Here is a 27006-nt window from a genome sequence, read left to right as displayed (position 1 = left end):
GATCTCAGGGTGGGGCCAGGGTCCTTCAAGGCATTTCCTGCCTGGGAGTATATATTTGGCATCAGCAAAAGGAAAAGGAAGTATGCTAGGAGTGGGGGTGGGATATAGAAGTGGTGGCACAGGGTCAAAATGGATGAGTGCCAAGACTTTGCAGGCCAAGAGAGGAAGCAGGAGATGGCGTATGTCCCTTCTCATACAGGCCAGGATGTCCTCACAGGAGCTTGGGATAGAAGAGCTGAGTGTTCTCGAGGCTAGAGTGCCTACAGCCTTGGGCAGAGGTTATTTTCCCATTTTACACCTCTGGGCCTTGGTTCCTGGCCCTGTGGTTTCTGCCCTGGGGCAAGGTGTTCTGCTGGTCATCTAATTGGCTGAGTTGCAAGTGTGCCTTCTCAGTTCTGTGTCTTTGCTATAGTGATTCCAGAGGAATGGGTGGAGTCACAGGCCAGCACACTGTTTAGTTGGAAAACAGGACTTCCTGTCTAGGTGCTGCCAGAACATTCTGTAGCCCTTACCACACTGAAGTGGGGATACTGAGACCAATAGGACCCAATGCATTGGGACTCCAGTTGAACAGGGGAGACAGTCTCAAACGCTGCTGAGAAGGTAGTGGAAATGTATAGAGGGTCACTTAATTTAAACGAGCCATTGGCAGGTAGGGGATTAGTGAGAAGTCAGGGAAGGAAGATTTCATGAGAGGGAATGTTTGACCTCCATACCGATGAATAACAGGAGTTTGCAGCAAGCTGGGTCTAAAGTGTGGAAGGTCTCAAGTGCCATGTGGAAAGCAGTCTGGTGTGTGCCCTGGGCAGTGGGCAGTGGGGAGCCTGCTAGGCTGAGAGTAGGAGAGTGGCTAGGTCAGAGCTGGGCTCTTGTAGGAAGAAGCTGGCAGGACAAGCCATTGAGAGACTAGAGGCCAGGAACTTGGAGGGCTTAAGTAATCCAGGCTTGTCCGCCTAGAGCATGGCTGGGTTTGGGAAACCATGACCACTGGATGGAAAAATCGATAGAACTTGGTGACTAAATACATGAGTTGAGAGAAGGCAGAATAGGATGGCTGGTGGTTTAAGCCTGGGTGTTCAGTGCCTTGAGAGGCAGGAAAGCAGTAGAGCCAGATTGGGAAGGGAAGATGGGTTTGGTCTTGGACCCCACTGAACACCCTCACTGGAGTCTCCCAGAAGAAAATGTGCAGGAGGAAGACAGCTCCTTCCACTGAACCAGCCAGTGTGAATCACACATGCCTCCCACCCCCTCTCTGGGTCTAGGTTTTGGTGAGTGGCCATTAGAAGACAGGAAAACTGAGGCCCAGACAGAGTTAGTGGCTTGCCGAAGATCACCCAACAAATTCCTAGTAGAGTTAAGGCTAGAATGTAGTTCTCCTGACCTTCAATCCAATCATCTTTCCACCTGTATCATAGTGGAGAGCAGTTGCCACAGGTCTAACATCTGCCCCAGACCAGTTAGGCTGGCACCTCTTGCTTCCAGGCTGGCCACTGGAGGTGAAGGAGTAGTATATGACTTATTAAAACACCTGTCCTTCCTTTTAACCATGACCTTGTCCGTGCACTTGGGACTGGGTTGGGGGCAGGATCCCCTGAGGGCAAGAAAGCTAATGGAGTGACTGAAGCAGAGGAGGTGGAAGCTTTGACCTTCACTGTCATAGGGAAGCCCTGGGCTGGGCAAGAATGTCAACTGCCTGCTTTAAAACTGATGTATCAAGTGCCAGCCTAGGAGACCTAGGAGTCCAGACTGGACTCTGGACCCAGATTTTCAAGCAGACCCATGAGGCCAGAGGGAGGTCTGGTTTAGCTACAGCGCCCTCATGAGCCTCCCTCACTTAAAGCTGCATACCAGATCTCAGGCTACAGTTTCATGTGGGAGAGGGGCACAGTTGGGGGTTTCTTGTATAACTTCTGAATTTATAAAAACTCTAAACTAGAATTGCCACCTATCACTGGCTGACCTGGCCCTGCCTACAAAGGCTCGACAGGATCCACAAACAAGGGACCTCCACTGAGTCATGCATCCAGTCTTTGGCTCATCCCCCGGGATATCCTAAAGGAGGGGTGGGGATACCTGGAAGTATAAGGTGGGCTGAGGCCCCCAGGTAAGGTAGAGGCCAGCCTCACGGTGTCACACTTTAAGTCTGGAGTCAGCCTTTCTTTTGTTGTGGGGATTGTCCTTCCTATATACTGTAGCACATTTAGCAGCATCCCCGGGCTCTACTCAACAGATACTAGTAGCACGCCTCTCCAGTAGTGATGACCAAAAATGTTTCTAGACATTGCCAAAGGTCCCCTGGGGCATAGCATCCTTGGTTGAGAATCCCTGAGGCCCTGTATCTTTGGTGTGGACATGGAGTGTTAAGAAGAGAGGGGTATTAGCATGGAGAGCCACACATGTGAACCTGCCACTAGCCAGCAAGATTTAGTGGCTTCACTATAATGCCACCCAGTCCCATGGTACTGTCCCTTCCTGGGCTGTGTGCCTTGGTAGTGCCTCATTTCTGACAGACTCCAAAGGTGTTGCTTGTATGGGCCTGGGAGCTTGGCATTCAATTGTAGCTCTGGCTGAGATTGAGACTGGCATCCCAACAGGTGCAGTAGGGGCCCCAAGTCCTGCCTGTGACCTAACAAGCTAGAGGCCAGCCAATGACTAGCACTGCCAAGCTAGCTGCTTGAAATCCAACAGCCCTTGCCGTGACACCCCTCCTGTGACATTTGGAATGTGGTATGAGCGCTATTTTGGTTTTATCTCTTTCCTCTCTTTGTCCCCCACCCTTGTAAAAATCTAGTAAGAATTGTAATTACAGCTAAGAGCAGCAGTAGCAGAGAGACAAGTCTACCCAGTCTCCCAGAGGACAGGGTATTGCAGACTCCTCTGAATGTCCCATCCAAGGTCAGGAAGGGAAGTCTTGGCAGTCTTCAGATTCACAACAGCTGTTATGTATGAGCCCCTGTGAAGGCTCCTCTTCCTCTGTCCCTTGGGGGCAGGGGGCATAGCCAGACAGTCACCTGTTGTAGCATTTGTGCAAATTTGAACAAAGACCCACCTCTGAGAGATCCAAGGATGAAGGCTGGGTGGGCACATTTCTTGTGGCCTAGGCTCCTTAGATGTATCCTTATGGGAGAGTGAAAGGAGCTGCTAATAACCACTTGGGGCCAAGTAAGATACAAACCCCCTGCCAGAAAGCCAACATCTCTTTCTTAAACAGGATCCCTCTCTAGGAGTGAAGCTGGGCAAAGGAAAAGGGCTTTGCATCCACCCAGAGAAATGATGTAGGAAGCTCTTTGCCAGGACCTAGCATTTCTCAGGTATAGGAGCAGGGCCGCTCATTGCTCTCTTGCTCCTTCACTTAGGCCTAGAAGGAACGTGGACCAATGATTGGAATGGGCCTGAGTCTGGCCTCTGGCTAGAATTTTTCCAGAGACCTATGCTGCGGCTCTTTCCTGGCTATGTTTGTTCAGGGCAGTGGTTCTCTATCTTGCCTGTACTTTAGAATCATCTGGAAAGCACTCAAAAACAAATGAAAACTTTCCCAGAGATTCGAATATAATTTGTCATGACTGGGGCCCGGGCACCAGAATTTTTATTAAAGTAGGTAGAAGTGGGGTCTGGGTGGCTCTCTCATAGCCCATTGAGTGACCACAAGGCAGAAGGACTCAAGTCCCCCAAGTGTGGCATGAAGAGGGTGAGGTTGGTGAGGCCTGACCTCCCTCAACTTAGTTGCCAGTTGCCTTTTTCTTTTCCTTCTAGCTCATGCTCACTTTTTTTACAAGTAGGACGCAATCTGAACTAAGCCTTAAAGATTGTGAATGTGTGCCTACCAAGTTCAAGTAGTCTTTTTAAGTTTTATTTAAATTCCAGTTAACATACAGTGTGATATTAGTTTCAGGAGAGACAAAGAGAGAGAGGCCAAGTTCAAGTAGTCTTAACAAAAGTAGTGCTAATGATAACTTTCATATAGCCACTTTCAAAACCAGGCAAAACCTGACCAATTCCACACAATAACCACAGAGGAGGGCAGGAAAGTTGTTGGTCCTCACTATGTAGATCAAAATCCAAAGCTTAGGGAATGAAGCAAGTTGTCTAAAATGACTTAGGCAGTGAGTAGGGGAGCCAGCCTGATTGGTAAAATGCTCTTTCTTCAACTTAGTTATCATCTTTCAGCATTATTGCATTTCCTTGGTGGGAGACGTTGCAGCCCCTTTCTTGAGTACATAAACTACCCTTTTTCATAAGACGTTTCTCAGGAAGAGAAGCCCTGAATTTTCTTCTCATTCCACCCTTCTCTGAAGTGAAAAAGCTCTGCACTAAGAGGATCATGGTAATGTGGCCTGCATAAGTGTAGGTGCAGATTCTGTCATTGACCTTTGAAGTCCTCTGCTGCCGCTCAGCCATTTCCCTTTGACATTCCCTCCAGCAGACCTGATTTGACTCTGGAGCTTTTGAGTATGCCCTTCCCTCAATTTTTATGGCTCAGATCAGCTGGGACCCTCCCCAGGGAGAAAGTCATCTGGGCTTAAATCTCAGTGGAATTCAGCTTGTGCCAGCTGAATGCCATCCCTGACCTGTCCCAGCATATCATCCTAGCCTCGGCCAGAGAATGGCCTGTGGAATATAGCAGTTGAAACTGCTGAGATCTGCATGTCTGGACATATAAGCAGGACTAGGGGTCACAGACATTCCTTTTTTTTAAATAATAAATTTATTTTTTATTGGCGTTCAATTTGCCAACATACAGAATAACACGCAGTGCTCATCCCGTCAAGTGCCCCGCTCAGTGCCCGTCACCCATTCACTCCCACCCCTGGCCCTCCTCCCCTTCCACCACCCCTAGTTCATTTCCCAGAGTTAGGAGTCTTTATGTTCTGTCTCCCTTTCTGATATTTCCTACCTATTTCTTCTCCCTTCCCTTCTATTCCCTTTCACTATTATTTATATTCCCCAAATGAATGAGAACATACACTGTTTGTCCTTCTCCAGTTGACTCATTTCACTCAGCGTAATACCCTCCAGTTCCATCCACGTCGAAGCAAATGGTGGGTATTTGTCATTTCTAATGGCTGAGTAATATTCCACTGTATACATAAACCACATCTTCTTCATCCATTCATCTTTCGATGGACACCGAGGCTCCTTCCACAGTTTGGCTATTGTGGCCATTGCTGCTATAAACATCAGGGGGCAGGTGTCCCGGCGTTCCACTGCATCTGTATCTTTGGGGTAAATCCCCAGCAGTGCAATTGCTGGGTCGTAGGGCAGGTCTATTTTTAACTCTTTGAGGAACCTCCACACAGTTCTCCAGAGTGGCTGCACCAGTTCACATTCCCACCAACAGTGCAAGAGGGTTCCCTTTTCTCTGCATCCTCTCCAACATTTGTGGTTTCTTACCTTGTTAATTTTCCCCATTCTCACTGGTGTGAGGTGGTATCTCATCATGGTTTTCGTTTGTATTTCCCTGATGGCAAGTGATGCAGAGCATTTTCTCATGTGCGTGTTGGCCATGTCTATGTCTTCCTCATGACAAACATTCCTATATCACTCGCCTTAGCCTGCCCAGTGCCTGGCACTCTCCTGCCAGGCACATAAGACAATCCTCAGTCTGGGACACCTGGGCCCCAGCCTCAGATGAGTGGACTCAACTGGGAATGAGTGGTCACTTCTGGCCCCAAGCTGGGGCGGGTGGGAGGGATGAGCACAAAGCACTTTAGCTTTAGCTTTTAGTTTATGCTAAGTGAAATAAGTCCTTAATCACCAAGTCGTATGTCTGATTGCTCCATCTGGGAGGGAGTCTCAGGGCCTCCCAGCCCTCCATGAGGTGCTGTATTGTTGGGATATGGTATCCCTGACATTCTGTTGGGTAATAACCCATTACATTTTCCAGATTCCTGCCAGAGAGTCCTTGCTGGGGATTCAGTCCGCGGGCCTGCTTCAAACTCCTGGACTTCTTTGTCTTTTTGGAGCTATTGTGGCCTCTTTGCGACTTCTGCCTCCTGACAAACCTCTTTCCAGAGCCATTTATCTGCGAATTTGACAGTAATGTGGCTGCAGCCACTTTCCAGAGTCTAAAGGAAATGCTCGCTGGGCCTTTTTTCTGTTTGTTCTTTTTTCTTGGGACCCTTCAATTAGTGCTTGTACTGTGTCAGGGGCTTTTTTTCCTCTCCAGTATTTTATTTAATGCTCTCAGTAGCTATTCCAAGTAGACTCTGTTACCTCCATTTTAAAGAGGGGGAAACTGAGTCTTTCTTATAGAGGTTAAATAACTTGCCCAAAGTCAGAGAGCTAGTGACTGGCAGCACCAGTATTTCAACTCAGGCTTGTAACTCCACTATATCAGAAGGGAAGAAAAAATCTGGGGGGCATGGAGTTGGTTCCTTTGAGTCTAAACCCTTTGTTTACCTGGCATCTGAGGGCAAGTAGCATAATGCAATGGAAAACAGAACTGGACAGGAAATTAAAAAATCAGGGTCATACACAAAGAGACATTTCTCCAAAGAAGTCATACTGGTGGCCAGCTGATGCATGAAAAGGTGCTCATCATCACTTACCATCAGGGAAGTGCAAACCAAAACTACAGTGAGGTATCACTTCACCTATTAGGAAGGCTAAAGTCAACGATACAAGAAGCAACAGGTGTTGGCAAGGATATGGAGAAAATGGAACCTTCCTGCACTGTTGGTGGGAATATAAACCTTTGCAGCCACTGTGGAAAACAGTGTGGAGGTCCCTCAAAAAGTTAAAAATAGAACTACCCTATGACCCAGCAGTTTCACTATTGGGTATTTACCCAAAGAATACAAAAACACTAATTCAAAGGGACACATGCAATGTCTATAGCAACTTTATTTACAATAGGGAAGATATGGAAACAGCCCAAGTGTCCTTCCACTAATGAATGGATAAAGAAAATGTGGTATACACACACACACACACACAATCAAAATGGAATATTACTCAGCCATAAATAGGAATGAAATCTTGCCATTTGAAATAACATAGATGAAGCTTGAGAGTTTAAGCTAAGTGAAATAAGTCCGATAAAGACAATTTAGGAAACAAAACAAATGAGCAAAGGGAGAGACAGAGAGAGAGAGAGAGAGAGAGAGAGAGAGGACACACGAGCACGAAACAGACTCTTAATTATAGGCAGAAATTGCTGGTTACCAGAGGGGAAGTTGGGGGGGGGGAATGGATGAAATAGGGGATGGGGATAAAGGAGGGCACTTGTCATGATGAGCCTTGGGTGATGTATGGAAGTGTTGAATCACTATATTGTATATCTGAAACTAAAATAACTATGTTAAGTAAATGGAATTAAAAACTTAAAGGAAAATAAAAGATCACGGTCATAGTCTTATCTGTGCCACATAACCCTGTAGGAGTTGAAGAATTCCCTTGGGTCTCAGTGTGTTCCATACTGTAGAATTTTTAAAGTGCTAATTTGGAGAGCCCTACCACAGACCAATTAAATCAGCCTCTGAGGATTGGGCCCCAGGAAATTGGGATTTTTAAGCTTCCTAGCTGATTTTCTTTTTTTTTAATAATAAATTTATTTTTATTGGTGTTCAATTTGCCAACATACAGAATAACACCCAGTGCTCATCCTGTCAAGTGCCCCCCTCAGTGCCCGTCACCCATTCACCCCCACCCCCCACCGTCCTCCCTTTCCACCACCCCTAGTTCGTTTCCCAGAGTTAGGAGTCTTTATGTTCTGTCTCCCTTTCTGATATTTCCCACCCATTTCCTCTCCCTTCCCTTATATTCCCTTTCACTATTATTTATATTCCCCAAATGAATGAGAACATATAATGTTTGTCCTTCTCCGATTGACTCATTTCACTCCCTAGCTGATTTTCATGTGTATCCAAGGGTGAGAATCTTTGAGCTAGGGTATATAGGCGAGTGCTTCTCAGACTTTAATGTGCATGCAAATCAACTCAGGATCTACTTAAATATAAATTATGATTCAGTAGGTCTGGTATTCTGCATTTCTTTCTTTTTTTAAAAAAAATTTATTTATTCATTCATGAGAGACAGGGGGGCGGGACACACAGGCAGAGGGAGAAGCAGGCTCCATGCAGGGAGCCCGACGTGGGACTCGATCCCTGGTCTCCAGGATCAGGCCCTGGGCTGAAGGCGGCACTAAACCGCTGAGCCATCAGGGCTGCCCTGTATTTCTATCAAGGTCCCTGGTGATATTCATGCTGCTGGCCCAGGGATCACGCTTAGAAAAGCAGGGGGCTAGAGGGTCTAGGTGGCAGTGAGAGAACTTGTCCACCCAAGTGAGCTGGTTTCCTTCCCAACAACCCTAACTAGGGCCACTGCCAAGCATGAGAGGAGCAGGTAGCTCGCCACTCTCCCATGGGCTCTGCCTCTGTGGCTCAGGTAGATAGTGCAGATATTTAAGATGTAGGACTTTATTACTGCACTTGCCCACCTCCTTCAGGCTTCAGAAGGAGCTTGGGAATAATGGGCAGGCAGGTAGCTCTCTCATTCCCTTTGCTCTTTGTTCTGCATCTAGCCATGAATGACTGAGGGCTGCGATGGACTTTGAGGGTATGTTCTTGGCATGCAAGATGATCCATGGGGATTGGCTTTCCTGCCTGAGGTGCCCATACTAGACTCATGGCCCTTTAGGGTTCACTTTAGGGCCCTTTAGGTTTCCTTCTGTGCCTGTCTCTGGAAACCCACCAGGTCCCCACTTTGGTACTTTCTCTTTGTCCTAATGATGGGATAGCAGAGCTGGCTGCTGGAAGGGGCTTTGAGGCTGGAGAGGGGCCTTCTCCTGGGAGTGTCAGACAGTCAGGAAACAGGAAGGTGGTTGTAGCAGCTGGCTCAGGTGTCCTAACAGCAAAACCACGTCCCTCAAATGCTTCCTGGGCTGACATGAAGTCCCTTCCAGCAGCTCTTGTCACAGTTCTCCCAGACCACCTCTTGCCTAGAGACCTTGTACCCTCTCCTAGGCCTGCATTGCCCCCTGCCAGGGGGTCTGAGCTACTGTTGGCTGAGCTCTGTGGGAACAAACACTTACCAGGACCTCCCAGAAATCCTGATGATTCCTTGATCTTTGTCATAGGTTAGAAAGTTGCAGTAACCAAAAACCCATGTGCATACAGATTCAGGTGCATGCACAGACTGAAGGGCCTGTCTGTGTGTGTGTTCAGGTGCACCATCCCATGAGCAGACTTGGCTACAGCTGTGTGCAGAGGCAACTGCTGGGGTGGCACTGACCTGATGTGCTCACTCTGGGAAATGCAGAGATGTTCATCCTGCCCCACGCCTGTTTGCCCACAAAACCCTCAGGAGCTCCAGAGCCTTCTCTTCCCCCTCCCCTGAAATCCTCATCAGTGTATGACCCTTGAGAGGCCTATTGGTTTTTTGGACTAACTTCTACCTTCCTGCACTCTTCCCTCCCTTGTCTCCCCACCTGGCATCCTCTCAAATACCATTTTGTCTTTTAACTTCTCATGCCTAGCTGCTAGGATCTCATCCTGGATTTCCCTGTGGGAGAGCACTGGAGAGAAAGAGCTCTTCCTGTCTTCAGAGAAACCTCACAAGTCTCCTTGGAGTTCTCTGGTCATAGGTGCCAAGGAAATCAAGGAGATGTTGGGTGCTTGGCTTTGTGGCCAGAGTAGCTCTGCTGAGCCAGCAGCCTCCTCCACCTCCCAACCCCACAGTGCCTGGTCCCATAGTCCTAGCCCCACTGCTCTCTGGCAGCACGTGGGTACGAAACAAATTGCTGCCTGGGCAGTCCTAGGGCTTTGCTAATGGCATTCAGCCTACGTTGGCCTCCTGTAGTCCAGCTGCCTGCCTCCACTGAGGATGGCAGGGGTGCTGGGCATTCCCAGAGCAGAGATGAGAGGCTAACCCAACTAGTGTCCTCCAACATTCCCACAGGTCCATGTTGTGTCATCATGACAGTCAGCACTGGATTATACTGCATAGGCCTAGCTACAGGGGAGCTCTGGAGCAGTCCTGGGAGGTTCCCTGGGGAGGGAGGGCTGGAAATCGATGAATGATAGGGGAGAGTGAGCACTGGGGAATCTGCCACCTCAGAAGCATAAGGAGTCCTGAGTGAGAGTCAACTTGAGCTTGAACTCTGGCCCCAGCACTGCTACCTTGGTCAACCGTGAGACTGTGGGCAAGTCCTTCCTTTCTGAGCCTGTGTGGAGATCCATAAAACATAGTAAAACCTTCTTCACAGCCTATTACGTGTGTTAAGTGAGACTTGGTTATCAAAGGGCTAGGGAATGTTAGGCATGATGGTGGGAAAGAGAATGATAATTGCTGAACATTTTGTATCCCTAGCTGGACTAGGATGGTCTACCCAGGGCCATGGAAAGGGATCTTTCTCCCACAGGAGGGGAGGGTGAAGGCACAGCTCTGGCTTCATCCCTCAGTAGTATTCCTTGACTCCATTCCTGGGAGTTGCTGCTGGTGGGTTCTTGGGTGCCCAAGAACACTTGGGCAGGGGTGGGAGAGTGAGAGGGGTATTGAGACCAGCAGGGAGTAAGGTTCAAGAAAGGTGTGCCAGGACATACGTAGGGTAGGGTTTGGGGAACTGAAGGTGAATCCTAGCTGGCTGTGATATGCAACAAATATGCCAGCCCCTTCCCTGCTTTCCTTGCCATTTCCAGATCACGAGAACTAGAGGTGCTTCTCTGCCAGAGGTGAGGCAGTGTATACCCAGGGTGGCTCAGTGCCAGCACCTAACTAACCCTGTTTCTCCACCTGTTTCTTTCCCTCTGTTTTGTGTTAGAAGTTGAGGCCAAAAGAGCATGTAAGTGGCTCCGAGCAACAGGATTCCCTCAGTATGCTCAGCTTTTTGAAGGTAAGACTACTCAATTGCTTCCCCTTCCCTACCCTGAAATTTGCCTCATCCCTCTGTTTTTCATCTCTAAAATGGGGCACTCAGATCCTCTTTCCAACCACACAAGAAACTGTGTACCTTGGCCCCCTGCTCCTATAGTGACAGCATCATCTCTACTGAGTCATTCTCATCAGCTCTCATCAGCTCTGGTGTCACTCTTGTACTAAAGTGCCTTGTCTTGGCCAAGGCCCCTGCACCGTACCACTTGTGAGGATGCCATGTGTCTAGGTACAATGAGGAGGGTACATCCTGGTGATCCTGACTTCATCTCAACTTCCCCATGGCCTCATTTCTCTGTTTCCCTTCATTTTTCTCTTTTTTCTTTAGAGTGGTTTATATTTACTGTTTCCCCTTTCCCTCTTCTTCTCACACCTCCCCACTGTACTCTGTCTTTGCCCCCACTTTGCCCAGATCACCAGTGACCTTCATGTGATCAAATCCAGTGGCCATTCCCTAGTCTTTACTTCATGTCTCAATAGAATTCATGCAGGTGGCCACTCCCTTCAGCTTCTGGAACACTCACCTCTCTTGGCTGTCTCTCTCTGGATGCTGTTTTCTGTCTTCTTAGAGAAGACTCTGCTCTCTCAAACTGCTATCTAAATGTTGGGGTAGCCCAGAGTTCAGTCTTGGTCCCTTTTTCATCTCAACACTTCTTTCCCAGGAAAGCCCTCTCCAAGTACCAATTCTGGTGATTCCCACATGTCTCCCTGCCAGACCTTATTCCCAAGCTCCAGGTTCATCTATTCAACCACCAGTTGCATATCTTCTCATCTGTCGGGTAGGCATCTCAAATTGAACAGATCTAAATCCACCTCCTGAGGGCACCACCATCCCCTTGAGCCACGCATTCAGAAATCATCCTTGATTCCTCTTTCCTTTCTGAAAGTCCCTTGTCCCTGCACACTGTATCCTGGACTGATCCACTTCCTAGCACTTCCACTACCACCTCCTGTGTAAACTGCCATCTCCACTCACCTGCCACCTTAGCATGCCAGCCTCCTTCCTACACTCCCTCCTATGCTCTTCCATGTACAGTGAACCTCGGGCCTCACTCTCATTTCTTTGCTCTGTCGGTCCTCCGCTTGATTTCCCCAGCATGCTCAGAATGAGGTAAGTACCTATGTTTTGTTCCGGCTGGCAAGACTACATCACCTGACCACGTCTGTTGACTCCTCTTCTGTTTGCGCACGGCATTCCAGGCTCCTTTCTACCACTTGCTCACACCATGTCCTTTCCTTCCTCAGAGTCTTAGTGTCAGTCCTGCCTGGAATTGTCTTCCCAGGCTCCTGGCCCAGCCAGCCCTGTCTTATTCTGCAGGACTCTGCTCAGAAGTCATCACCTTGGAAAGGCCTCTGCTAACCACATGTCTACGAGTGGCCCCCACCCCACCAGCCTCTTTTTATCCTATCATCCTGGCTACTGCCTTCCATGGCATTCAGGACAGTATTGTCTTGTTCCACATGTGCTTTATTGTCTGTTGTTCTCCTAAGAGTGTAAACTCCATGAAGGGATCATTTTAACTCATTCACTGCTGTAGCCCCAGTGCCTGGCACAAAGTAGGTGATCAGTTAATATGAGGTGCATGAGAAAATGGGTTTGTTTCACCAGCAAGCCAGAGAGGGGTGGGATTTCCTGGCTTCTCTGTCCTCTTAGCCCACTCCTTCTTCTCTCCCCTCCCCTTCCTGCATTCCAGGGAGTGGACCCTGCCGTTTTGAGTGGTAGGAAGAAATGAGGTATTGTTTGGTTGCCCACTGTCCTCTGTTCTCACTCTTGCCCCGCTCCCTTCACTGCACCTCAGGGAGGAGGTTCCCTGTCTGAGTAGCCCAGGATTCAAAGGGGACTGAGGGGCACCAAGCTTGGCTCTTGGCAGCTGCCCAATTCCTCAGGCCTGCCATCTCCCGGGGACCTGTCTTATCGTTCGGTCCTCTCATCCAGCTCAGCCCTCCTTTCCCTCAACCCTGGACTCGCCTCCAGTGGTCAACCCGAGCTCCTGGAGCCCCTCCTTTTACTCCAGGCCTGCTCCTTCTGCTCAGCTTTTTTGCCTTCCTGCCTCCTCTCTCTCCGGCCTCCCCTTTCCAACTCAAGGGCTGCCGGCGCTGAGTTTCTGACCTACCTCCCTCGACTTACCTTAGCTTTTCTCTGCCATACAGAAGGTCTGTTTCCCCTGGATATTGGCTCTGTGAAGAAGGACCACAGTTTTCTGGACGAGGACTCTTTGGGGGCCCTGTGCAGGTAGGGACCACTGAGGGCAAGACCTGGGAGGTCAGGGCCTGGGCTGGGGCTTCCCAATAGAAAGAAATAATCCCTTGTTCACACCAGCAGAGGAGGCCCAACCTGGTACACTGCTCATCTGTTGCAGTCACACTGCTCTCTGTGTCTCAGTCTGTGTCTCTGACACCTCACGACTCAGACACTCTAGCTAGAGGACCAAGATCTGGCCTTGAGTCTTTTTCCCCCTTCAGTTAGATTCCCAGAGGAATCTGACTGGTCCCCTCTCTGCTTACACTGCTTTGGGCCTTGTCTCAGACCAAACCACGACTTTTTGGATACATTACAGTGGCCCACTAAATGGCCTTCCTGCCTGTCCCCTTCTCACCCTGATCCAGCCTTTTTACAGCCACCAGATTCAGCTTCCAAGCAGGCACACCTCTACTTGGAGTGTACAACTGCCTGCAGAGAAAAGTAAAGCTATTTTAGCTCGAGGCACTCTTGTGGTCTGGCTTTGACTGGCCTTATCAGCCTCAGTTTCCCCCGTCACACTGGTGGTGGTCTGTTTGCTGACAATTACCCTCTCTACCCTGTCACGGCCTCTTGTGGAAGCCTGGGAGAGGAGCCCCTGTTTTTACCTCCTCCAGAATCTCACTTCTGGGATGCCTGGGTGGCTCAGTGGTTGAGCATCTGCCATCGGCTCAGGGCATGATCCCAGGGTCAAGGGATCGAGTCCCACATCAGGCTCCCTTCAAGGAGCCTGCTTCTCCCTATGCCTATATCTCTGCCTCTCTCTGTGTCTCTCATGAATAAATAAAATCTTAAAAAAAAGAAGAAGAATCCCACTTCTGTCCTCCAGGAAGCCTTCTCTGACTGCCTAATGTCCCTTCACCGAAGTTCCTTGTCCTACCCTCTGTGTGCCTTCTGTGCCTCTGTCTGTGTCTCTGACACCTCACCACTCAGGCATTCTAGCTAGAGGGCCAAGATCTGGCCTTGAGTCTTTTTCCCCCTTCAGTTAGATTCCCAGAGGAATCTGACTGGTCCCCTCTCTGCTTACACTGTTCTTGACCTTGCCCCATCTCTGTAGTGGTTTATTCCACATATACAAGCTCCCAGAGGATGGAGGCCATAATCTCCCTAGCACCGTGTCTGGCACTGAAACCGTTATGAACACTGGGTCTTGGGAGACATTTTGATGGCTTGGGCATGTGACCTTAGTGGAGGGCATCTTGGGGCTGTCTTGGTAGGTTATGCCCTGTAGGCTTTGGTTGAGACTCTTAGGTGAGCACTGCTTTCTTTCCTTACAGGAGGCTGATGACCTTGAACAACTGTGCCTCGATGAAACTGGAAATTCACTATCAATGCAAGCAGGTGAGTCATGGCAAGGGTGGGGTCTGGGGTCTTGTGGCACTGCGCTGAACCCAGAGCATACACAGTTTCCTTGCAAAACTCGCTTCGGTGTTCTGGGAGTCTGGGGTGTACAGAGTAATGCCTTGCTCCAGCGTGGGAATGAGGTGTAAGGGGTTCTGCCAGGTTCTGGCAAGCATAGCCTGGAGGTTGGATGAGAACAAGTACCCTGGCCCATCCTCACCCACCACCCTCAGCACACCTCTCCCCTACTGAGTTTACCAATAACTTGACCTAGTGGTGGCCCTTCCTCGGGGAAATTTCTCTGCCTCTACTATCTGCTTTGTGATGGCAATAATTCCTTGACTATAAGCAGAGACAGAATAATGCAGTGGAAAAATCATGGCCTATATGATCTTAGGAGTCAAGATCCCCAACTGTGTCCCTATGAGGTTTTGTACCCCTGAGCCCCATTTTCTCCACCTCTACACTGATTTGGAGGGGGACATTAATAGCTTCATGAGGCCTTTCTGACTCTGCCAATCTGGGATTGCAGAAACCGAGAAGACTCTTAGTCTCCATGTAGCCCTGGAATGCTAGCGTGATGACCTCATCCTTCCATAGGGCCAGGCTTTGTGGATTTCTTCTGGGCCTTTCTCCACCAGAGGTCTGGAGCCAGGAGGGGCAGCTAGGCTGCCAGAGCCCTGGTCTGGGAAGCAGGAAGCCCCTGGAACCTGGTCCCACCTCTGCCACCGACTTCTCAGTGGCTTTGAGCCAGTCTATTCCCCTCTCTAGGCCTTGGTTTCCCCACATTGCAAAATAGAAAATTAGAAAATCTAAAATCTTCTTCCAGTTCTGGCATTCTGTGATTCTAATCTAAGACTTGGGAGGCTGCTGAGCACAGGAGGTCAGAACACCTAGATTCTTTTTTTTTTAATTTTTATTTATTTATGATAGTCACACACACAGAGAGAGAGAGAGAGAGAGAGAGAGAGAGAGAGACAGGGGCAGAGACACAGGCAGAGGGAGAAGCAGGCTCCATGCACCGGGAGCCCGATGTGGGATTCGATCCCGGGTCTCCAGGATCGCGCCCTGGGCCAAAGGCAGGCGCTAAACCGCTGCGCCACCCAGGGATCCCAGAACACCTAGATTCTTTTTTTTTTTTTTTTTTAACACCTAGATTCTAATGATGGTTCTGTCAATGACTTGCTACGTGACACTGTATGACCTTAGGCAAGTGGCTTCTCATTTGTGGGTCTGGGTTTCACTATCTGTGAAATGAGGAGGGATTAGATGAATGAGATGACTAGTACTATCTGTCTGGGCTCCGTCTCAGACTCCTAGCTTATTCTGGTACTCCCAGAGCCAGCTCCGCATCTAGGACATGTCCTCAGTCAGAAAGTGGGACCCTTTACCTCATTGTTACTCCAAGAGTTTGGAGGCAGAGGGTGGAATACAAACAAGGACTTGTGGACTAGACTTCTCTAACCTGACCCCGTGGCTCCCTCCCCAGAATGAAGACTCAGAAGAAGAAGAGCAGTGTACCATCAGCAACCACTGGGCCTTCCAGCAAGAAAGTAAATGCTGGTCTCATGTGGACTCCTCTGACCTGCTGGCCCCACCAAGCCCTGGCCTGCCAGTGACCTCCAGCTGTGAGAGCGTCCTCACTGAGCTTAGCACCACTTCCCTGCCAGCCATCGCTGTAAGCCTATCGCCAGAGCCGGAGCCAATGGACCTGCCCACGCCCTGCCACGTCCCCAGCCTGAGTAACCAGCCCCTCCTTAGCCCCACCCAGGGCCATGAGGGTCCCCGGGACAAAGCCAAGAAGCGCCATTCTCGTAGCTTCCTTAAGCATCTTGATTCTCTGAGGTGGAAGGAAAAGGGTGGCAGTCGGCAAGCTGGGCCCGACCATGGCCCAGCCACCTTAGAGAAGGCCATTAAAGCCTCCTCTTTCCGTAGTCACCGTGGCTTCCTCTCAGCTGGATTCTACAGGGCCAAGAATAGGGCAGCCGCCTCAGCCAGCAACAGTGGCACCGAGACTCCAAGGGCCTGGGAGGCCTGGCCTGTGGCCATGTTTCGACACCCTCAGCAGGTGCACCGGGGTGACTGCCTTGTGCATGTGCCCAGGGACCACAAACCAGGCACATTCCCTCGCTCTCTGTCTATTGAGAGCCTGTTCCCCGAGGATGAACACTGCCTGGCAGATTGGCAGCCAGGTAGACCCTGGGGCTGCGAAGGGCGCCGGGGCTCCTGTGGCTCCACGGGCAGCCATGCCAGCATCTATGACAACATGTCTGAGCTGTACCCATCTGAGCCAGTACTGGTCAGGGCTAAAGCTGAAGATGAGGAAGGTACAGGCAGCTATGCCCACCTAGATGACATCCTCCAGCATGTATGGGGGCTGCAGCAACGGGTAGAGCTCTGGTCTCAGGCCATCTACCCAGACCTGCGGACTAGAGATAAGGAAAAGGAAGAAGAGGAAGAAGAGGAGGAGATTGCGTCGTCAGTAGAAATAGCCACAGTTGAGGTTGGAGGGCAGGCTGAGACTCTGGCCCAGATAGAGGCTCCAGCCTGCAGAGAGTCCTCAGCCCCAGACCAGGCTGATGTTCAGCCAGTAATCCCAGCTCAGGTTGAGTATCAGGCTCAGTCTGAGCCCCTGGCCCAGGCCCAGGCCCGGGCCCAGGTTGAGTTCGAGGCCCTAGACCTGGGCCAAGGTCATGGGCAGGAGGTGAATTCAGGTGGGGAACCCACCTCGGCCTCCAGCGTATCTGTGGAAGAAGGACACTCCATTTCTGACACTGTGGCCTCCTCCAGTGAACTGGACAGTAGTGGAAACTCCATGAACGAGGCTGAGGTCATGGGCTCGCCAGCTGGACTTCAAGCATCCAGACTACATGAACGACGGGATTCAGGCGTTGGGGCCTCACTTACCAGACCCTGCAGGTGGGAGTTTTGTGTAGGGGTGGGGACATCTCTCTCTCTGTCTCTCCCCCTCCTTCATCGTCCTTCTCTTCCTTCCCCTCTCTCCCCCACACAACTGAGTCTCTCAAGCCAATTTCTTAGTCCCGAGGCCCAGGGACAGGTTCTTGATTGCCTCCAGGTTAATTAAGTTCAGGGTCTGCCTCTACTATGGCCTTGAGCAAATTCTGGCTCCTCTTTGGGCCTTGGTTTCCCCACGTGTAAACCAAAGATATTAGAGGAGGTGGTCTCTGGATCCACAGCTTTGCCATTCTGGGCTCTCGGATCAGCCCCTCCATTGGGGCTGCTCGTTGGCAATAGATGGGCCTCAGCTCTATGCCACCCTCCCTGACAGCAGCTTGGCTACCGGGCAGCCCTGGAGACTAATATGAGGTTTTTCCACCATCGGGCCCAGTAGCAAGGCTGACTGCTCACATCTCTCTGCATTTGCTTTCTTTTGGGGAGAATAAAGGAACCAGAAGAGCTCAACATTTCCTAAGGTTTACTCCAAACCTGCTCCTCTGGCCTTCTCTGCTCCTCACCTTTCACCAGGAAGCTCCGCTGGCACAGCTTCCAGAACTCCCACCGGCCCAGCCTCAATTCAGAGTCACTGGAGATCAATTGGCAGTTTGCTGGCCAGATCCACCTCCTGCATAAGGGCTCACTGCTGCGGCTCACTGCCTTCATGGAGAAGTACACTGTGCCACACAAACCAGGGTGGGCCTGGTGAGTGCTCCTGGGCCATAGTGGGTGGGGAGCTTCTCACCCAGGCCTTGGTTCCCTTCCTGTCTCCACTCCAGGACCCGGGGGGGGGGGGGCGGTCAGCCCCAGAAGGTAGGTATAAGCAGGAGGAGCCCAGAAGCCAAGTAGTGCTAGGTTGGGCCAGGAAGCTAGAGAGGCCATGTCCTGAGAGGTCAGCATGGCTTGCATATGTCTGTGGGGGATGCTCATTGGACACATGTGAGTATGTGTGCCATATGTGAGGAGGAGTGGGAGTGGGGTACCATAGGTCCTTGAGCAGTACCATCTCCATCCCAACCTCCAGGCTGCCACCAGTGAGATTGTCTTAAAAGGCAGCCTTGGTTGCTGCTTTCCTGATAGACACCCTTCAGTGCCACCACCAGCCTGCCCCACACCAGGGCCAAAGAAGGTCCAGCTTCCTCCCCATCATGATCCATTCATGTTCTGGTCCTGCCCCAGCTGTTGGTTTCTTTAGCCTGCCACTCTAAATCAAGGCCACTGTAGAGCCCAGTAAATTTGTTGCCCTTCCCTGAATGTGCCATACTCTTTGTTCTGCCTCTTTGCCTTTGTCTGTGCTGTTCTCTCTGCCTGGAATGCCTTTTCCCCATTTCTCCTCTGGGACAACACCTACCTATCCTTCAAGAGCCTGCTGAATTTCCACATCCTCCCTGAAGCCTTCTCTGATCCACTAGGTATAATTCCCCTTCCTCATGGGTCTTCCCCTAAGTTCTTGCTTGGTCCACTCCTGACCACATATGTTGTCATTGCCTGTAACCGCCAACTGAGAGCTCCCTGTATTCCTCTGTGACTCCCTAGGGCCCGGCCCAGAGCAGGTGCTCAAGGAATGTTGACTCTGGGGATGTGGTGTATTTCTTACCCCCATCACCCCTGCCTGAGACCCCCAAGACTGCAGAGTCTCCAAGCTGCATCTGAGCCTATTCCGTACCCCTCACAGAACTCTTGTCACTCCCCCAAACAGGTCAGTGCCCAAGTTCATGAAAAGGAATAAGACTCCAGACTACCGAGGCCAGCAGGTGTTTGGGGTGCCACCCCTTATCCACGTGCAGCGCACAGGCCAGCCACTGCCACAGAGCATTCAGCAAGCCATGCGCTACCTGCGCAGCCAGTGCCTGGACCAGGTGAGCCCTGCTGAGGAAGACAGATGGCACTGGGGAAGAAATCCAGGGCTGAGGAATTGGGGAGGGGAGCTGCGAGGACCTTTCTGACCCACTGGAGACCTTTCTGAGCCTTAGGAAGGCCCTGCAAGCATGGAGGTGAAGCTCCCCTCTGCCGGGCTCTCTGCCAGCTTCTTTCTAGCCCAGGCACCATAGGCCCCATCTTTAGGAGCCTACCTTAGCCTAGGTCACTCTTTTCCTACTCATTCCCATTGAAGCCATCTTTCCCCTTGACCCTGGGGCTATAAAAACCCTTCTCTTTGGTCTTGCCATCTTTCTCCTTCCCTGCCTAGCAGGAAGCCTGTCAGGCTTAGAAGTCTCTGGGGTGGCCTATACTCCTGACACCCAGTCCGGGCCTGGCCTCATAACATTCCTCCCCACCCCACTCCTGTCCTGCATGTCTCCATCTGTCCCTTCCCTGCCTGGGCCAGGTGGGCATCTTCCGCAAGTCTGGGGTGAAGTCCAGGATCCAGAACCTGCGGCAAATGAATGAGGCCAACCCAGACCATGTTTGCTACAAGGGCCAGTCGGCCTATGATGTGGCAGACCTGCTGAAGCAGTATTTCCGGGACCTACCAGAGCCTATCTTTACCAGCAAGCTCACGACCACTTTCCTGCAGATCTACCAGCGTGAGTCACCCACACTGATCCCCGACAACCTGCCCCATTCTCAATCTCCCTGCATTCCTGGGGCTTGTGAGAGATGAACCTGGTGCTCACTGGAAGATTTGCTATCCAGAGTTGGAAAGGCCCTTGGAGGGAGACCACACTCTATTCCCCAAACCCGTCATATGGAAAGATGGACTGAGGCCCCAAGGAAAGGCAGGCACCTACTTAAGGTTATACGGTACATGAGAGTGGGGCTGAGTCCAGTACCCAGAGACCTCTCAGAGCCCATCTTTACTCTTTCCTCTCACTGACCTCCTTTGGGACCCCTGTGCCCTCTGCATTCCTAGAAGCAGGAGACTTGCTGCCAGAAGCTCTAGGGGAATAAAAAAGCCGTTCTTCCATTCCTTCCTCACAGTCCTCCCCAAGGATCAGTGGTTGGCAGCAGCTCAGGCTGCCACCTTGCTGCTCCCGGATGAGAACCGAGAGGTCCTACAGACTCTGCTCTATTTCCTAAGTGACATTGCCTCTGCTGAAGAAAACCAGATGACAGCTGGCAACCTAGCTGTGTGTCTGGCACCTTCCATCTTCCATCTCAACGTCTCTAAGAAGGATAGCCCCTCTCCGAGGTGAAACAGGGCAGGATATGGCAAGGCCAGGCAGGGAGGGTTTGGGTTCCCCTTGGACTGCGGACCCTTGATGGCTGGTCCTGCAGTTCCCAGGTGTCCCCACCAGGGGTCAGCCTGACTCTTCAGGGACCTGGGACCAGTTGGATGTTTTGAAGCAAGGCCTTCTAATGGGCAGCAGGTGGTTTTTGTGATGGGGATGGGGGGGGGGGTGGTGCTAGAAGCCAGCCAGTGATCCATCTTGTCTTGTGCCCATGTGTCATCATCTCCCGGCTCTTCCCTCTAGGATCAGGAGCAAACGCAGCCTGGTTGGCCGGCCAGGCCCTAGGGACCTGAGTGAGAACATGGCTGCCACCCAGGGCCTATCACACATGATCAGTGACTGCAAGAAACTTTTTCAAGTGAGTCACTCTAGGCCCAGATCCAGGGAAACCATCAGGCCAGAGCTATGTCCCCCCAAGTCAGGGATAGGGCCCACTTGGCACATACCCCCTTAATTTCCAACTCTTTTCCTATAAGGTTTCTCATTTACCTCACTGCCAGTAGCTAGGCCTCTGTACCCCTTGACATGGACCTGAGAGATCCCGTGGGCCCCTGACTGCCTGTTGCTCCTTATGGCCATAGTGTCTGTGTGTGTGCTCTCCCAGGTCCCTCAGGACATGGTGCTACAGCTGTGTGGCTCCTACAACGCAGCTGAGCTCAGCCCTCCCTGCCCAGCCTTGGCTGAGCTGCGGCAGGCCCAAGCAGCCGGCATTAGCCTGAGCCTCTACATGGAAGAGAGTGTTCAGGAGCTGCTGCGTGATGCTGCCGAGCGTTTCAAGGGTTGGATGAGTATGCCGGGGCCCCAACACACAGAGCTGGCTTGTAGAAAGGTAAGTAGCACACCGCCTATGGCTGCCATGGAGCTGAAAGAGTTCAAGGGGTGCAGGCAGGAGGTCAAGGATGCTCAGGGAAGGAGCTGTCCTACCAGTCACACTGTGCCTCAGCTTGATCTTGGAGGATGTCAGCCAGCAGAGCAAGTACCTAAAGAAATTGAGAACCAGATGAGATGGGGGCTCTCTGTTGTTGGGGATCGCCTGCCAGAATTTCTGTACTGGAGCCCCACTGTAGGCAGGTCACTGTATGTAGAGCCTAGCCTCCTGTACCTTTCTGCACCACAGTGGTGCTGAGCTCCCCACCTGTGTGCCTCTGCCCCTGCTGTCCTTCTACCTAGACTGACCTGCCCGAAGTGTTGCATGTCCCAAGTTACAGGAAGCCTCAACTTGATATGCTCTCTCCTTCATTCAGAGCCTCCTGTCATGTCCCAAACTGGAGGTGACTCCTCTATCCTTCTCTTGGCCTTAGCCACCTTTTTTCTTGGATTCCAATTACAAGTAACACCACAAGCCCGATCTTGTATAAAGCAAGGCATAGTAAAACTTCCCTTTACGGGCTTGGGATGAGAAGCTCGCACAAGTGCCTGGTATGTGCAAAAGACTCGTGAAGTAGCAGCTTTGGTTGCTGTGCACGTGTTCTGCTTCCAATGCTAGATGGTGAGCTCCTTGATGATGGGCCCCCTCTTCTCTTCCTGTTCACTTTCAGAAATTCCAAGCATGGCATCCATTTCATGGTAGAGCCTAATAGGCCCCAGAGAATTTGTGTCTCGTCATCTCTTTGTGCTTTTGACTAGGTGGAGAAGCAGACATCCAGAGAGGAGGGAGAGGACAGGGAGCAAAGGGATGGCCTGTCTGGACCTGGCTAGGGTTAGCCCAGTACCCCTGCAGCCTTCCCTTGTCGGGGCTGAAGTGAAAGCAGGCTAGAACTGGGGCGGGGACAGCGGTGCAGTGGGTGTTCTCTGGCTCTGATGGCTGGCCCCTGTCCCCACTCTCATGGCTCTCAGGCACCAGATGGGCACCCCCTGCGTGTGTGGAAGGTGTCCACTGAGGTGGCAGCCCCTCCACCTGTCGTGTTACACCGTGTTCTGCGGGAGAGGGCCCTCTGGGATGAGGACCTGCTGCGGGCCCAGGTGTTGGAAGCCCTGATGCCAGGTGTGGAGCTGTACCACTATGTCACCGACAGCATGGCACCCCATCCCTGCCGTGACTTCGTGGTGCTCCGGTGAGGGGTTCTAGCTCTCATCCTGCTATCCTTGGGGGGCCAGAGAGGTGGACTGGGAACAGACACCAGGAACCAGAATGTGTGTGTTGTACCCTCCACCCAATAGGATGTGGCGCTCTGACCTGCCCCGTGGTGGTTGTCTGCTCGTCTCCCAGTCCCTGGATCCTGAGCAACCTGTGCCAGAATCAGGGGTGCGGGCCATGATGCTCACTTCCCAGTACCTCATGGAGCCTTGTGGCCTGGGCCGCTCCCGGCTCACTCACATCTGCCGTGCTGATCTCAGGTACCAGGCCCCCTTAGGCTGGGCAGTCCCCCTACCTCTGTCCTGTGCCACTGATCCCTGGGGGCTTGGGGCAAGTCTTTTCTTCCTTCCTCCTGGCAAGGGATCCAGAGAAGAACCCATGGCTCATACCTGCCTGCTTCTACCTCCATAGGGGCCGTTCTCCTGACTGGTACAACAAAGTCTTTGGGCACCTGTGTGCCATGGAAGTGGCGAAGATCCGGGACTCCTTCCCCACCCTGCAGGCAGCTGGCCCTGAGACAAAATTGTGAGCCTCAGCTCGGTGCCAGGGTGAAACCACCTGGGCCCCTTGGTGCCAAGAGAGTAAGGGGGAGAAGAGAGGAGAGCATCCCCCACATGTTGCTTCCAGGGGCAGAGCCAGGCCCTTGCAGATCCAGCAGTCTGTCCCCTTTACTTCCTGAAGCTCCTCCACACATCCAGGGGAGGAAAAGAAAATGTCAGTGGCCCATCTCTACTCCACCTCCACCCATAAGCCTGTGTTCTCTCCTCCCGAGAGAGAGGAGTCATTTTCAGAAGAAGACTGCTACTTCCCCCCAGGCCCACCGAGGCACCATCAGTCTGAAGCCTCACCAGCTCCTCCACCTGCAGGAGGGAGGAGGGAGAGAGCAGCGTGTGCTTCCAGCTCTCTGCCACTCGGAGAGGCCAAGCTATCCTTTTTTGGTGCTAGGGTCCCTTTGAGGTTGGCAGGAGCCTCTGGTCCTGCCTTGGGGCTTAGTATTGGCCCTGAACTGACTTTTCCAGGGAAATTGGACAAGGGAGGATGAGCACAGGTCAGCTGCAACCAGCATGAGCTGTTTTCTTTGTGTAAATACAATGCTGATTTTTATGAGGCTGATTTAAAGAGCGGGCACTACCTAGGCAACATGAGTATTTGGGGCAGCTTGTGATATGGTAGAGGGGGGAGAGGGCCTCCTTTCTCAGGTCTCAGGAGACCAATTAACCAGTCTCCCTGACTTGGGCCTCATACTTTATCTGCCACTCCCTGGTGTCCTGTGCACCCTTTGGTCACATACTCATGTCTGGAGAGCAAACAGGCTCACTCCCACCTCACAGGCCAAGCAAAAGCAGATGGTAGTAAAGAGACACATACCTGTGTCGGCATCCCTTCTCCTGCTCTCCCTGCCTATGCTAACAGGCTGACATAACAGCCCCTTCATCAAGCAGAAACCTGACCTCTGTTTCAGGCAGCTAGCCAGCCAGATGGAGGGGCCTAGTGTCATCTCAGCCAGCTGGGGCTTGATCCAAACCTGATCCATCCCACCCAGCAGTCATCTTGGCTTATGTGGAATTCCGAATGACATTCAAATGCCAACTGGTGCTTTATTTTTCTTTTAGCTCAATAAAATGGAATGGGATGGGTCCCAGCCAATACTGTAATTTTTAAGCCTATTTTATTTGTACCTATAAATACTGTACAGACAGAATATATATATGTATTTGTATATATAGATACATATATATGCACATCTGTATAAGCACACATATTCTATCATGAATATATTATAATCTGTGGGTGCAAGCAGGGGTCTGGAAAGCCCGAGGGTGCAGGGCACTGAAAATGAGGGAGGTGGAGAGCTGGAACAATGTGACCCCTCAGCAGAACAATAAAGCATTACTAGAGATGCCCTCTGGTTGTGTGACTGTCTTCACTGGGATGATGGGTTAGGAACTGAGGGCAGGTTATGATGTGGGCTTAGTGTTAGCTGCAGAAATTGTGAACATTACTGGTGTAGGGTTCAGGGAGAGGCCACAGTAGGAATGGGGAAGGCCTCAGCCCTTCTCTTTGAGAGGTGATTTGAGGGTGGGGGAGGCTGGACTGCACAGAAGCTGCACACCCCGATTCCCTGATCTGGCCAGGGGCCCCAATCCCCAATCTGAGTGGCCCACAAGCATGACCTCAGGTATCCTGACAGTAGCCCTAGGGAGAGATGCCCCTGGCTAGGCTTTCCTTCCTTCACCTACTACACACAGCCCAGACTTAAGGATGAAGAGTGGAAACCCAGCCCTTAGAGGTTTAGAGACCCTGTTTTCCCCATAAACCAGCACAAGAGAGGTCAGAGTGCCTGACAACAGCCCCTGATCTGGCTCCAGTGGCCAGCAAAGTCCAGGGGGGCTAGGAAGACCCCTTCATCTTTACTTCCCCACAGGAAAAGGCTTTCTTTGCCACACTACTGTAGCCATAAAGTTCCCAGGCTCCTGGAGGCAGCTAGAGAGGAAGTACAGGCTCTGGGATCCAATCTGTGTACCCATTGAGTGCCATTGGGTAGCGTATAGCAAACAAGTCCTGCTGTTTCTTCCTCTATCTGAACCTGAGCCTCCTCGTGGGTCAGACAGGTCAGTGACACCTCAGCACAAGCCTGGCTCAGTAAGCACTCAGTTTGGCCTGCCCCACTCTGCCTGACCGGGCAGGGTTATCTGTCAAGTCCCACTTCTCCATCACCTTTCATTCTCTTTGGGTTCAGCTGTCCCTACATACCTATGGCCTTTCTTCACTGCTGCTGCCTGGGGATCTCAGTTAGTCTTGGGAGCAAGATGGAGCATAAGTCCTGGTAGCCCTCTGCCTTTGGGATAACAGTGGAGGCACCCTGCATGTGCGTATGGGTGATGGGAGATGGCTCAGGCAGTGTCGGTGTTAAGGGACACCAGTGTGAAGCTCAAGCCAGTAGTTTGAGGCAGGCAGCCAGGGGACCTTCTGGCACAAGCACTGCCTGACCTGGTCATGGAGGGAGGCTGTGGTGATAGCACAGAGGATAGGGATGAGTATGCTGTCAATGGGTGACACAAAAGAACCACCGAGGTGATGGTTGCTAAGAGACAAAGTTGTGTATGAGAGAAATTCTTAGAAGATACAAAGAATTCCTACAAACCTTCAGCTCCAAACTCTTGCCCAGGACCAGCTACCCAGTGTGGTTCTCCATCTCTGGCATTCTGGGAGAGTTAGTGGCAAGTAAGGGAGCTTCTCTGGACCTTAGTGTCATTCCCCTCCAGAAAGCAAAAGCTCCCACGGCTGCCTCTTTGCCTGGCCCACTGTGCAGTCAATGGGTGGACCATCATGGCCTGTAAGTGTGGGAGTGGGTGTCACAATGATGGTGCCTCTCAGTTCCACACACATGGCAAGCACTGCCTGTGACCATTTCTAGCCATATTCCTCAGCCTCCCCTGACTTGATCTCTTCTGTTCCCTGATGGTAGACAATTCTCACCTCCAAATTCCCAACCTTGTTGCCTATGCTTTCTCCTGACCCAGTGCCTCAAAGAAACCAGTGAGTGAATCTCATGTGGAAATTGGACAATCTCTCAGAGCTTTAGTCTGTTTTTAGTCTCTGGTGACCTATTGCCAGAGTGACTGAGAGTAGATGGTAGACCCAGGTTCAGATGGGTACACCATTTCCTGGCTGTGATCTTAAGTGACACATTTAACCTTTCTAATTTCTTTTTCCTCACAGAAGATAAGGCTAATGATTTATTTATACACTACAATTGTTGTCATTAGGGTTGAATGAGCCAATGGCTGTGAATGTGGCTGCACAGTGCCTAGCACATGGTGGACATGAATAAATGGTGGTATCCCCTACCCTGCCTCCTACCTGCGTCCCCCTTACCAGTGAGCCTCTGCTTGGAGGGCTTGGGCTTCCACAGGTATACACATTATGTTCTGCTTGGCACCAAGGCCCTACCTACCTCCTTGGCTCAGACCCCTGTAGCCTTAGCTGCCACCATTCGGGACACACCTACCTCCTTATCAGACTCAAAACACCCCAGGGACCTTTTTGTACCCTCACTATGGAGTTTTGTTTCTATTTTAATATTTTATCAGCTCATCATTTACTGAAAAAGTACATTCTTTTTTTTTTTTTATTTATGATAGGCACACAGTGAGAGAGAGAGAGGCAGAGACACAGGCAGAGGGAGAAGCAGGCTCCATGCACCGGGAGCCTGACGTGGGATTCGATCCCGGGTCTCCAGGATCGCGCTCTGGGCCAAAGGCAGGCGCCAAACCGCTGCGCCACCCAGGGATCCCTGAAAAAGTACATTCTTGCTGGATATATAAAAAATTCTTTTCCTAAGAGTTTTTTTT

General features: G+C 51.2%; 1 protein-coding gene and 2 long non-coding RNA genes across 11 annotated transcripts in view; 2 read left to right on the top strand and 1 right to left on the bottom strand.

Annotated features, from left to right (window-relative positions):
- Window positions 1–24554, top strand: part of STARD8 (StAR related lipid transfer domain containing 8) — an 82992-nt gene extending 58438 nt beyond the window's left edge. For 4 of the 9 annotated variants that reach the window (XM_077889949.1, XM_077889947.1, XM_077889951.1 and 1 more), the window contains 13 exons: window positions 10760–10831; window positions 13021–13102; window positions 14386–14449; window positions 15939–17368; window positions 17936–18109; window positions 19104–19263; window positions 19731–19929; window positions 20324–20534; window positions 20818–20932; window positions 21179–21403; window positions 22411–22628; window positions 22735–22911; window positions 23063–24554. In XM_077889949.1, coding sequence (XP_077746075.1) covers window positions 10760–10831; window positions 13021–13102; window positions 14386–14449; window positions 15939–17368; window positions 17936–18109; window positions 19104–19263; window positions 19731–19929; window positions 20324–20534; window positions 20818–20932; window positions 21179–21403; window positions 22411–22628; window positions 22735–22911; window positions 23063–23180 — 3245 coding nt within the window. In that variant the 3' untranslated portion in view covers window positions 23181–24554. Of the gene's footprint in view, window positions 1–10759; window positions 10832–12582; window positions 12604–13020; window positions 13103–14385; window positions 14450–15938; window positions 17369–17935; window positions 18110–19103; window positions 19264–19730; window positions 19930–20323; window positions 20535–20817; window positions 20933–21178; window positions 21404–22410; window positions 22629–22734; window positions 22912–23062 lie in introns of those variants that run through there. The other 5 variants (XM_077889948.1, XM_077889952.1, XM_077889953.1 and 2 more) reach the window with 4 other exon arrangements.
- The window catches only part of LOC144308463 (uncharacterized), an 852603-nt gene that overhangs the window by 263591 nt on the left and 562006 nt on the right, over window positions 1–27006 (top strand). The gene's annotated exons all lie outside the window — the stretch shown is intronic.
- On the bottom strand, window positions 21176–25640 carry LOC144308989 (uncharacterized). Its single transcript, XR_013375149.1, has 2 exons — window positions 25406–25640; window positions 21176–21554 (listed from the first exon to the last, which is right to left on the bottom strand). It is a non-coding gene; the product is annotated as an uncharacterized LOC144308989 (long non-coding RNA).

This window comes from Canis aureus, chromosome X (assembly GCF_053574225.1).
Source record: "Canis aureus isolate CA01 chromosome X, VMU_Caureus_v.1.0, whole genome shotgun sequence".
NCBI lineage: Eukaryota > Metazoa > Chordata > Mammalia > Carnivora > Canidae > Canis > Canis aureus.
Note: the sequence above shows the minus strand (reverse complement) of the source record. Positions and strands in the feature narration are given on the sequence as shown.